The sequence below is a fragment of the Fukomys damarensis genome, unplaced genomic scaffold, assembly GCF_012274545.1.
Source record: "Fukomys damarensis isolate Sample0158 unplaced genomic scaffold, DMR_v1.0_HiC HiC_scaffold_21, whole genome shotgun sequence".
NCBI classification, from domain to species: domain Eukaryota; kingdom Metazoa; phylum Chordata; class Mammalia; order Rodentia; family Bathyergidae; genus Fukomys; species Fukomys damarensis.
The window spans coordinates 10395593-10409035 of record NW_022900933.1 but is presented as its reverse complement, the minus strand read 5'-3'; the positions used below and the strand labels follow the sequence as shown (position 1 = coordinate 10409035).

The 13443-nt window shown below is 34.0% G+C and overlaps 1 protein-coding gene across 7 annotated transcripts in view; it reads right to left on the bottom strand.

The window, feature by feature from the left end:
• Positions 1-13443, bottom strand: part of Gphn (gephyrin) — a 559105-nt gene that overhangs the window by 83607 nt on the left and 462055 nt on the right. For all 7 annotated transcript variants that reach the window (XM_033766935.1, XM_033766936.1, XM_033766937.1 and 4 more), the window contains 2 exons: positions 5989-6044; positions 1237-1356 (listed from right to left, as the gene is read on the bottom strand). In XM_033766935.1, coding sequence (XP_033622826.1) covers positions 1237-1356; positions 5989-6044 — 176 coding nt within the window. The remainder of the gene's footprint in view (positions 1-1236; positions 1357-5988; positions 6045-13443) is intronic.

The following is a 13443-nucleotide window of genomic DNA, read 5'->3' as shown; positions in this document are numbered from 1 at the left end:
TATATATATAAAACCACAGCTTAGAAATAGAAGATATTTTAAACTTGTTCACAAAACAACTAAGATTACCAGTCATTAAAATTTCAGTTGAATTTTCCTACTTTATTATTGGCTGATACTGTGGTTTCAACAGCTGCCTCTAGTTTCTTTTCTTATTTTGATACCAGGTATTGAACTCAGGACCTTGTGTGCTTACGAGGCCGGCAGCGGAACCACTGAGCTAAATCCCCAGCCTTGCCTCTAGTTTCAATGGAAAAAAAAAAAAAAAAAAAGAAAGATGTGTAGATCTATGTTCAAGGCCATGTAATGGCTTGTGTCTGGATGTACCCCAAAGCCTCATACAGTCACACTTGGGGTTTTTCAGAGGTGGTTAGAATAGCAGAGTATTCTAGTGTGTGCTAAGAGTGCTAGGATTAATGGTATAGGTGTTACCTGCCCTAAGGGTGGGTATCCTGTAGAGGATAAAAACAGGTTTGTCGATTGTTGCTTCTTTGCTACTTTGTTGCTTTGCTGGCTTCCGCCTGCCACAAACTTTTTCTTCTGTTACCCCTTTGCCATGTCACTCTGACTTGGAGTTAGCGAAAACCTCTACAAACTGTGAGCCAAATATACCTTTCCTCTCTTAACTTTGGGTGTTGGGTATTCTGTCTCAGCAAAGAGAAAATAACTAAGACAGTCCATTAGACAATGGAAGGGGAGATGACATAAATTCAAAGTTTCCAGGCTATCATTTGGTGGCATAGCTTTTCCCCGAATTACAGAAAACTAGAGGCAAGAAGGTTGCTGCGTTGAAATGCTTGGCTTAGGGTAATATTAAAAAAATTACCAGTGTTCTTTATTAAATTCTTCTCTATTAAGTTTTGATTTCACAAACAATCTCATGTTTTATCAGAAGCTAGTCTCAATGACAAATTTCTGAGCTAGAAGATAGGTCAAATGTTAATATCACTATTTTTGAGTGTGAAGTGTTTCTTTTCTTTCTTTGCATGTGAAATTTCTTGGATGAAATATGGCTCAAATTCTATTATAGTAACAGCATACAAAGACCCCTCTTGTAACATAAAAATTTTAAGTCTGAAGTAATTTACTGCAGAGCCATTCATTACAATATAAGATCCCAGTGTAACAAAAAACAACAAAATAATAAGGTTAATCTAATAAACATGGCAGAAAATGGGCATGACTTCTAAAATTGCCACAGGAACATCAGCAGGGTAAGACCTGGTGGTGACATACATCATCTGATTCCCTGATTAGTTCGGTATCTTCCACTTGTACTACTGCATCAGCACCGCAGGGGATTGGAGCACCTGTTGTAACCCGCATGACTTGTCCTGGCATTACTGTCTGAGTTGGCTGAAAATACAAATGTGAAAGAGATAGTTGATTATTTGGCTACTGTGAAGGAAAACCTGCCAGGGAAGTAATGTTTTTAGAAATAAACATGAGAAGTCGTTCAATTTTACTCATTTTGAGCCCATATAATAGAAGCTACCCACCAACAGGGACACTCACGAGGCTTCAACATTATTTAAACTGACTTTATATATACTTTAATGTGAATTAATATAAAGTGATTTGAGAGTCTGTAAGAAAAAATTGTGAGACCATATAATATTATGAATAACAATTATGAAAAACCAAAACCTTGGTAATTTGGGAAATTCTGATATTCAACAAGTGTAGTGGCTTGTTAACTAAACTTTTTGGTTAAATAAAAGGAGGCCAGAAAAATAATTTTAATTATTACAATTGATATTTTTCTAAAACATTTTAGTCCACTTATCAATTACTAATAAAGTCTAATGAATATAATTAAATCATTTAAAAATGACCCAGAGTTTATATGACCTGGGTTAAACATTATTTTTGAAATTAAAAAATAGTATTTTCATTATTTGAGCTTTCATATCGATGGTACAGTGACAGGAGTTGTCCAGTTGTCTTCTCCCAGCGTGAAGGAAAGCATATTTCTATAAGATTCATCTGACAGTTTTGATCAGGTCTTAGGAGACTCACTTGTCAGCTTTCATGATTTAGGTCATAGTTGAAAAAAGGAGCACTTCAGATTTCTCCTTAAATTAAATCATATGATGATATAAATTTTCTACTTAAAAAAATCTTTTAAAGAAATCTACTTCATAAGTGTTTAAAATATTGTCATTACAACATGAATACACTTACTATTACTGAATTGTATGCTTAAAATGGTTACATGATATATTTAATTTCCTCTAAAGAAAAATCACATATACATACTTTAGGGAATGGTTAAGGAGAAATATCCTACCACTAGAAGCGCAATCAAAGTAAAACTGGACATTTATTTGTTAGAAAAGCCTTTAAAACCTGTCTATAGCATAAGGATGAACCCATAACGTGTGCTAGTTACAGTATTAAATGCATTATATATTCTAGAATATAAGCCCTAAAAAGGAAGAGATTTGTTTGAGTTTTGGTTTGCCTCTCCAGATCACACTATCATTTTCTAACTATATAATATGAAATCTATATACTATTTTAACTAGGTTCCCATCATCTTATCATCTGGTTAGCTTCAGCCAGTGAAACGGGTTAAACAAGAAATCAGAGAAGGAGAGGGAAAGAGAAATAGGGTTTTTATTCCTCTTGCTTTTTTCCTGCTGGGCTACATTTTGGTGATGGTTAGACATCTCCTCTAACGGAGAGCCATCACTTCTTTTTGGGTGGCCCGTCCTGTAGTTATGATTTTTTCCAGCTTCAGTTTATTTCCCCCTGCTTCTTCAGACCTACAAGTAGTAACAGAATCTCACTGTCACTAGCACCTGGGTGCTTCATAACAATTTGTTGGTTTCTCTTAACAGTGTCCATATTTTGGAAATAGCTCCTGCATTAATCTTCCTTAACCTTTTCTCTTCTAGATACTGTGTATTGGTCTATCATCCTAAGGTCTAGAAAGTACGTGGCACAGAGCTGGTAGTCAATAAATGTTTCCAAATGAATGAATGTGCTTTATGTCATCTTATTATCACAATTGCATGAACTATACATTGCTTCATGGCTTACAACTCCATTGTCTTCTTTTTTTTCCCAGACACTGGAAAAAGAGATACTTGGGATCAAATCTGGCATTTAGCTATGTATCTTACATACTCTTACTCTGTTATTTGAACAAAAAACATTCTAGGTTTATCCAGATTCATTATATTGTAAGGTAATTTTCAACCAAAGTACTATATATTGATCAATCGAAAGATTGGTTGTGCTGGTGACTGAACCAAGGGCCTTGAGCATTTTACACAAATGCTCTACAACTGAGCTGTATCACCTGCTCTTGAGTATAAGACTTAAAACAAAAAGTTTAAGGTCCAATGTCTTTTGAAAATGATGATTTTTTTCCATTCCAGATACTACATACATCTCAATTCACTATAAATGACTATTTTGTAGTAAAGTGATTGTTTTTTTTTTTTTTTTTTTTTTTTTTTTGTAGCAGGGATTGAACTCAGGACCTTGTGCTTGCGAGGCAGGTGATGGAACCACTGAGCTAAATCCCTGGCTCAAGTAAAATGAGTTTTTATGAAAACAACATTCAAAGTTTTATTATGATATGTATGTCTTTTAGTTAATGTCATAACTGTCTTCTGAGGCTGTGGAATAATCACATTTAAAATAGGCCTCTTTATTTGCTGAAAAAAAAAAAACCTTTTTGGGTAAAGTGGAAAGTGAATTTCAGGGCAGTTTTTTCTGAAGCTGAAAAGTGTTAGCCTATAGTCTTGCCTCAATTTATTCAGATTCAATTTATTATATTCTGTAATTTACTTTAAGTTTTATTACAGTTGGATTTCTAGTTTCCTCTATTTTAGCTTAAACCAACTCTTAATGTATTATTTTTTGTGTGATTATTAATAAACAGTTGGCTTTTCTTAAAGATCAGTAATTCTAAATGGTAGGTAAACGTTTCCTATCAGTTTATATTTATTAAACTCCGAATTAAAGATATATTAGATATAGAAACATTTATATATCTAGAGTAGACAGAGTAAACTGCAACTGAATTGTTAGCTGAAATGCTATATTCTAATAATATGTATAATATTTTCTATATTTGTTAAAGTTAGCAGTTATTCTCTTGTTTTTATTTTTTATTGATTTTTAAAATTTGCTTTATACAGAGTAATACCAGTTTAAATTTTGACTTAAAAGAAAGTATTGCCTTTTTGATAATATCTTATAATTACATAATATTTTCTTTGTAAATGCCCAGTGCTCATCAGTGGGTCCAAAGTATAAATGGCAAGAACCAAACAATAAATGACTTAAGGTTGAGAATTTTAGTATGCCAAGAAACCATTTTACAAACCACTACCTCGATGTGAGCAATTTGGCTCTTAACAAAATCTCTCAGGTTTCTCTAAAGTATATGTGACACATCATTTACATCAGTTACAGATAATTTGAAGAAAAACTCACTTTTTTGGAGAACTTACAGGAAGTTAACTTTTAAGTTATACAATTCTTCACAATAACGCAGAAGACGTTAAGCAATGCAATTCCTAATTCTCTTAAATTATAGTAAAGGTCCATATTTTGCTCTGCTGTGGCTACTACAAACTACTTATTTTCCTAAGCATACCAAGTAATTTGTTTTTAAACACCCCTGGATCTTTGACTTATACTGTTCTCTCTGCCTAGAATCCTCCTTTCCCACTGCTGCTTTTGCAAAACTCTCTAAGGCCAGTTTCAAGTCATTTCCCTAACCTTCTGAGAGCAAAAATGCTTAACTTCTCTTTTGTGTTCCATAGCACTTGAATGATATCATTAGCTTTATACCTAATATGCTGTATTATATTTAGTTGTTTAGATTGTCTCCTCCACTAAACTCCTTAGGGATAGTAATTGCATTTTAATGCAATTTGTATCACCAGAACCTAGCACTTGGTACACATGTAGTTTTATTTGATAAATGCTGAGTAGACTCAGTAGAAGATTCGGCAAGTACTCCTTAAATAATGGATATTTTGTAGCTTTGTTAAAAAAATGGATGTTTTAGATATCCACTGCTGATAAAAATCAAATTATAAATCACAAGATTAAAAAAAAATCACGAGTTAAGTCTTTTATACAAAAGAATTAAGCCTACCTGCTCTTTTTTTTTGGTCAGGAAAATGGTCATAGAGTCTATACACACAGCCTGAGTACAACATGGACAAAGATTTTACTATTACAGCACCAGGCCTAGCTTCTTCCTAAGCTAGGAGACTCAACTACCACTATGAAATACTCATAAGCACTATATAAAAATGGTAAATAATAAATAAAAATTTCAAAAGGTGGCAGTTTTGGCAAAAGCCATTCCTACCCCTCCCTCTGTTCCTACCTCCTTTTCTCTTTCCCTTCCCCTCTCTCAGCATGTGCTTACACGACAATACAAAAGGGTTAAAGCATGTGTGTACTGACAACAAAAGAGGGTTAAAGAAATATGTAAAGAGGGATGATAATGGTAATGAACCTAGATTCTGTATTTCAGCAACCAAGGATTGAGGAGATCCAAATAGTTCTATCCAGTAACTCAATATTTTTATAGAAGATACACTCAATAGTTGGACTTGAAAATGCTTGTAGGGTATGTCTACAGGAGACATATACAGAATCATGTCATATATTAATAGATGAACATTCCCTTTTAAAATTATTTTTATTGAATAAACTGACAAAATCATATACTATATATTTAAAGTGTACAGCATGATATTTTGAGAAACAGGTTATGAAATTATCATTACAATTCAAATTAACATATCCTAAAGGTAGACTGTTTAAATGAAGAAATAATTTATTTGCTTCTTTTTAAAAATTTGGTTCTTTTGGCAAGTATTTCTTTAAATTTCTGATACTTTCTGAGTAATCTCTGAGATTTCAATAATGTTGACAGGACAGGTTTAGAATTACATGTCCAAAGTCCATGAAGCTGAAATCTTCAGTGCTTTTCAGGCCTGTAAATCTTACCTGTTCACCAGCTTGGGATTCACCAATGATGAAACGATCTCCTGGACCATCAGCGGCTGTGAGGTGGAAAAGACCAAGAATAAACATCAACATGGACCTATAGCAAGGAACAGAACTTAGTATTGGAATTCTAAAATTTCACTCAAATAGATAAAGTTTTTAGGAGGGGGATATTTTTCTGGCTTCCCAGACTAGACAATGGTTTTGTTACTAATGGTTTGACTTTGGGTATCCATAACTCCCAAGTACCAGTAGACGTGGTTCTAAATATGCTGTTTCTTGGAGCCAGTGCATGATCTTGCTGTAACTCCATAGTATATACATTTGTGCATTTCTAAGAGGATTTTATTTTAGCTACCCTCCTAAATAATTATCACTTTATCTGTGTACATGTATTTGTGATGTGTCTGAACATACTCATGGATATATATCACTATACATATGCATACTTTTCCATTTTTGATAAAATTTTAACTACCTCATAACCAAATGTGGAAGCAAAGGTATATATTTCTTTCTTCATTTTATTTATTTTTTGGTACTAGGGATCAAACTTGGGACCTTGTGCTTGTGAGGCAGGCAGTGGAACCACTGAGTTAAATCCCTGGCCCTCTTTCTTCATTTTAAAGTTGAAAGGAATGAATTACAGACTAAAGGAACTCATGTGGAAAAGATTAGTACCTAAAACAAGTTCTGTTTAATGACAGAGGTAGTACTAAAATGTAGTATGTTAATTCTCAGAACAGCATTTAAAAAAATGGATCATAAATAATGCTATTTCTGAATCAGAATATACAGGCAGTACTATACTACATTTCCATGGCTATTTATTTATGGTGCTGGGGACTGAACACAGGGCCTTGTGCATGCTAGGCCCAAGCTCTACCACAAAGCTACAACTGGCCCTGGAAAAAAAATCTCTGGAGATTCAAAATGCTTTTTTCTTTTTAAAATTTTGATATATTATTTGGCTTTTAGACAAATACTGCTGTAATGCTTATCTAACATGACCTATGATCATGACTATAATTGCATGTAGCAAGTGTTTTATATATAGAAAAAAGATAACCTCTTACATAAAAATATTTTAATCATATTTGCCATAACAATGATAAATAATAAAAAGATTTTGCCTCTTTAAAAAAAAGATACAATTTTTATTGTACTACAAAGCACTCTTTTTTCTAGGGGTTTAAATAAACTACTTTTTATAATGAGTCACTTCTTTGCACAAGTAGCTTTGCTTACCCTGATGTAGAACAGGACATATATTAACATCATAACCCTTCTGTCGCAAGATGTTATATCCTGTGCTTTTTAGACATTTCTTGAATTTTTCCATTGTTCACTTGTAAAAGCCAGGAGAGTTTTTCTGCAGTGCTGTTTTCATTATGCCATTTTCATGTTTTTTTAAATTTTTAAAAAAGTTTTTGTAACTAATGTAAAATAGAGATAAAAGTCATTGCTTCAACAATTGGTCATTTTACCAACGTTATTTAATTGATTCACTTGCTTATTTTTGCAGAATTTTAAAGCAAATGACTGTAGAAAATTAATATATCAATTGTTTTTCAGAATTCTGCACTAACTGCATCTCAAATGCGAATAAATTTTTTAAAATTATTTCTCTTCCAGTGAAATAATTACTAGCTTGCTACCTATAGCAATGTAGACACTTTCTTTTTACTTGTGTAAGAGGAAATTAGCTGATTTCAAACAAAACTGAATGTGAATCATGATTTTGCTTACTATTGCTTTCATTTAAATTACTAATCCTCTGTAACTTTCAATTTTCTTGTTGATAAAAATGAAATAATCATACTATAAAAATAATACATTTTAAAGCTATTCACTCCTTTTACTCATTTAGTGAATTTTGTTTTTGTTCTGGGAATCCAACTTGGGTCCTTGTACTTGCAAGGCAGGCGGTGGTCATTTAGTAAATTTCTACTAAGTATCTTCAATGCTCTCAGTGTCATACTTTACAGTGCTAGTCTGTTACAAGGTTTTTCAAACTAGGGATCATAAATGGAGGTGGACTATAAAATAAACTTGTAAATATTTTCTAATGAAAAAGCATAGAAAATATGTATCATAGGCCATGTGCAGTGGCATGAACCTGCTGTCCCAGGTACTCCAAAAGCTGAGGCAGGAGGAGCTCTGGAGTTTTAAGAACAGCCTGGGCAACATAGTGAAACTTCACCATCCCTCCCACTCCACTGCCCACCCTGCCAAAAAAAAGGAAAAGAAAAAAAAAAATCTTATCATGCCTGGTAAATATAATCACTGTTTCTTCTTTTTGCTCACATATGTATATTTATATATTGTATATGTCATATAAGTGTGTGAATACATTTGACTTGTGATATGTAATACATTTTTCTCCATGTACGTGGTTCAAACAAAACTCTTAAAGCTACTAATATAATGAAGGAAAATAGTTATTAACAATATAATCACATCATATATAATGAATATGTAAATTCAAATTGGGGAAACTACTCCAAAGGAAAAAACCATGATTTTATCAGAATATTCAATTAAATAACTTGAGTTACCCTGGAGGGTCAATGCTGACAAAAGGATTTCTGAATGAGGATGAATAAGAGCTAAGTAGGTGTGTGTGTGTGTGTGTGTGTGTGTGTGTGTGTGTGTGTGGCACAGAAAGATAGAAATGCTCCATTACTGTGTGCAAAAACATTTTGTGCAAAGGCCTTTGGTTCACATGTTCTTTATACCTTATACTTTAACCACTTTTAGCTTCTAGTATCGTAGTTCCTGAGTTATACCAAGATTACTCACATTTCAGCTCTATGACATGCTACTTCCACTACTTGTAGTGTCTTTTCCTCATAATTATCTTCTGATTGGAGATTTCTTAGCTTTTAAGACTCAGCTTAAGTGTCTGAACTTTTTAAGCTTAAGGTATATTTTATTCTTCTTCCCTTAACAGTCACCCATTTCCCCAGTGTAGCCTGAAATAACTTCAAACATATTTGCAGTTATTTGCTTAGTTGTCTGAGGAGAATCCCTAGCCTTTGTCATATAATAGGTATTACATAAATGTTTAATATCTGAAGTATTGAAATTTTTAAAAAAGAATGTGGAGTCCTAAGAATCATTTTAGAAAAGTGCATATGTGAACAAATAATATTTTCTAAAACAAAATTCTTTTTTGGGGGGGAATACCTGGGATTGAACTCAGGACCTCATGCTTGCCCGGCAGGCATGGCACCACTGAACTAAATCCCCAGTCCTCTAAAACAAAAATCTGTATTTCCTAAATTGTGTATATTTTCTGCTGACTCATATATTTTCTTCACAACTTGAGTCAAATTTGACCATCTTAATTTTAGCAAGACCACATTGATTAATTCCATACAAGTTAATTATTTTATTATTCTGTCTAGCATTGAGTCTAGCTCTTTTTTGGTACTCAGTATTTGTTAAAAGAATAAAGAAGTGAATTTGGGATTTTGACACTCCTTAAGAGGGAAGTTTGTAAACTGACTTGTGCTGCTTATTACTACTCTGCTTTGCAACATTTCTTAAACAATGCCATTAGTGATTACATTAGATTTTTTTTTCAGGTAGATTATGAGCTCCTTAGAGGTGGGGACTACTTCCTTTCTCTTTTGAAACTCTCTGGTTTTCAAACTTTCCTCCTTTTTGCAGTTCTGCCATACACGCACATACACTCAAAAGGCTTACCTCAATATTTGGCACAAATGCTCATAAATGTTTCAGAATAATGAGTGATTAGAGATAATCTAGAACAAAATAGGAGCAAATCTGGTATAGACTCTCAGAGGGGTCAATTTCTGAAATAGCTCTTACGTGATTTAAGAAGCAAGATCCTCTGCTATCAAGGAAGACACACCACAAGGGGGAGAAGATATGCTTAATTCAACTATGCTCTTGACCTTTCCCTGAATCATTTCCACCTCCTGTGTCTCTATATAGCTGATCAAAGAAGGCTCAGTCAACCAACAGTAAGAAGACTCTTGGTACAGAAGAGTTATTTTAACTTTTCCCTTATAACAATCTTATCAAACTTTAATATGTATTCAAATAACATGGACCTCTTATAACAATACAGCTTCTGACACAGTAGGACTGGGATCAACATTTCCTGCTGATGGTGCTGGTCCTCAAACTACCCTTTTGGAGGATCACGGTACTACAAGATTAACTCAACATAAAAACTATGAACTCTCTTTTCCCCCTAATTCTGATATATATATGCATTTCCTTTTCTGATTTGTAATTTTAGAATTTAACTTGAATAAAATAATATAAACCAAACTCTAACTGCACATGCATTATGTAAAAAATTAATAAGGCTTAATGCTAGATTGTGAAGTTGCTCCCCCCTTTTCCCTTTTTATTATTTCATTTTTTATTAGTACATGGGGTCGGTTACCGGGGATTGAACTCGGGATCTTGTGTTTGTGAGGCAGGCAGCAGAACCATTGAGCTAAATCTCCAGCCCTATTAGTACATTTTTTATACATAATGAATACATTTATTCTAGGGAGTTGGTACATGTACACATTGCACCTTAATCCCTTTTAATTCCTCTTCCTCTCTAGTCATAGTTCTATCCTTCCATCTTATCTATAAAAGGTCTACCTTCTTGTTTCCTATAATTTATTTATTTTTTCTTTGCTCTTCAAATTATTTATACCTCCAGTCTCTGATATAAGAAAAATCATGCAATAGTTAACCATTTGTGACTGATTTCACTTTGCATTATGGTCTAAAGGTGCATCCATTTTTCCTACAAATAATTCAAATTTACCCTTCTTTATGGCTAAGTGGTACTTCCATTGTGGAGATATAGTATGCATATCACATCTTCTTTATCCATTTGTCTGCTGAAAGGGATTTAGGTCACTTCCAAGATTTAGCTATTATGATTTTTGCTGCTATAAGCATAGGTATAAATATATCATTGTGATATGATGTCTTTAACTCTTTCAGAAAGATACTCAAAGGAGGATTAGCTGGGTTTATTGGAATTTCTATTTTTAGTTTGTTGATGAATCTCCATATCAATTTTCATAGTGGTTTTTCTAGTTTACATTCCTATCAGCAATACGGAAGTTTTCTGTTTCTCCTTCATCCTTGCTAGCAATTGTTATTGTTTGATTTCTTGATGACAGCCATTCTTTCTGGAATAAGATGGAATCTGTGATTTACATTTCTCTGCCAAAGATGTTGAATATTTTTTCATGTACTTATTGGCCATTTGTATTTTTTTATTCTGAGAAGTGCTTATTCAGTTGCCCATTTTATTGATTGGGTATTTTGTGGGTCTAATTTGAATGTGGAAAGCCAGTTTTCCCAGCATCATTTGTTAAAGAGGTTATCTCTTCTCCAACATGCTTTTGGTCCTTTTGTCAAGGAACATGTAGTTGCATTTGCCTGGAGTTGTTTCTGCATCCTTTATTCTGTTCCATTGACCCAACTGTCTGTTTTATGCCAGGACCTTGCTGTTTTAATCCACTGTAGCTTTGAAATATAACTTGAAATTTGGGATTTTGATACCTCTTGCCTTGCTCTTGTTCCCCAAGATTACTTTTGCTATTCTGAGGCTTTTCTAGCACTATATACATTTTAGCATTATTTTTTCCTCTTTGGTAAGTAATGTCACTGGTATTTTGTGTAAGCAAAAAAAAAATTTTTTTTTTTTTGGTACTGAGGATTGAACTCAGGTCCATGGGCTTGTGAGGCAGGCAATGGAATCACTCAGACAAATCCCCAGCCCAGTCATTGGTATTTTGATTGAGACTACATTACATCTATATATCAGTTTTGGTGTATGGCTTTTTTTTTGTTGTTGTTGTTCTGAAATTAGAAACATTTTATTTAAGATCTAAAATACAATTCCTAAAATATCAACTTTATCAGAAACTGTGTCTACACTAAAATGCATTGCCTCTATCAGGTTAGAATGTGCATTGGACCCATGGAACAAACTATCTTCCTTTAACAATTTGAGAAAAGACAGAATGCCTAAGGAACAACATAGATGAGTTTGCAGATGATGGGCTGTTTTATTTCATTCAAGCACCATTAAAACAAACAGTGAGAAGGCTGCTAGCCACAATGGGAACAATGAAGTGGGTGTTCTTCCAGAGGCCACCAGGAAACCATAGAGACAATCCCCAGCCCAAGGGAATGGGAAGTCTTTGCCTCAAGGAACCTGAGCAATGCTGTTGGGAGCTACCTGATACCTGATACCTGTGTATCAGGGGTGGGAGGTAGGATCTCTTTCCATCTGCCCAGGTCCCTTGCTCCTTCTTATTTGAGGGCCTTGAGGGCAGTGGTGTTGCCTGACAGCTAGTGTCTACACAGGCAAGTTTTCCTGCTTCTAAACTTGTCTACTACCAAAGCCATCCCTAGGGTATCAATCCACAAATGGGGAGTTGGCTCAGCTGTGACAAGATTGTTCAGTCAGGACTGGTGACCAGTAGGGAATCAGGGCCCACTTAGTCTACTCAGGTAACATGGTAACTACTTGTCTTCAGGATACAGAGGTGGAAGGCCATCATCTTCAACAATATTATTTATAACCAAGGGATGATATATGGAAGGGTTCACCCTTTCAGAATAGGTCATAAGAGAAACAGGCACCTTTTCTTCCTCCACATTTGTTCAGTGTCTTAGTTTGTATTTGGATTTTTGATTCTCACTGAGTTTGAATCACACCTTATTTTTACCTGCCAAGTTAGTATATTCAAGCCCTAATTACAATTAGAAAAGCAAATTAAATGTGATATTTTGTTGAAATGAAAATAAAAAAGACAATCAGAAAGCATAGTGATCTGTCACCTGCCTAGCAAGTGCTAGGAACTGAGTTTGATCCCCAGTACCATTAAAGAGAGAGAGAGAGAGAGAGAGAGAGAGAGAGAGAGAGAGAGCATAGTGAGTGTTATTAGATGGATTTTATAAATGAGATGGGAGAGAAGTATACATGAACAGAATAGTGCCCAGAAATAAATTTCTGCTTCTACATTTAGTATTAATAATAAGAGCTCACCAAGAAAAACCCAAAGCTCGAACAAGAGAGAAAATTATAAAGATCCTAGCAGAAATCAATGCAATTGAAACTAAGAAAACGATACAAGAAATAAAGGAAACAAAGAGCTGGTTTTTTGAAAGAATAAATAAAATTGACAAACCCTTAGCTAATCTTATCAAAAAAAGGAAAGAAAAGGCTCAGATCCATGCAATCAGGAATGAAAAAGGCGAAGTCACAACAGATGCAAAAGAAATCCAGAGGATCATGAATGCCTACTTTGAGAACCTGTACTCTAATAAAATGGAAAACACAGAAGAAATGGACAGATTTCTAGATACTTATGAATTACCAAAGTTGAACAAAGAAGATAAAAACATTTTAAACACCCCAATCACAATCAGTGAAATTGAAAATGTAATTAAAAACTT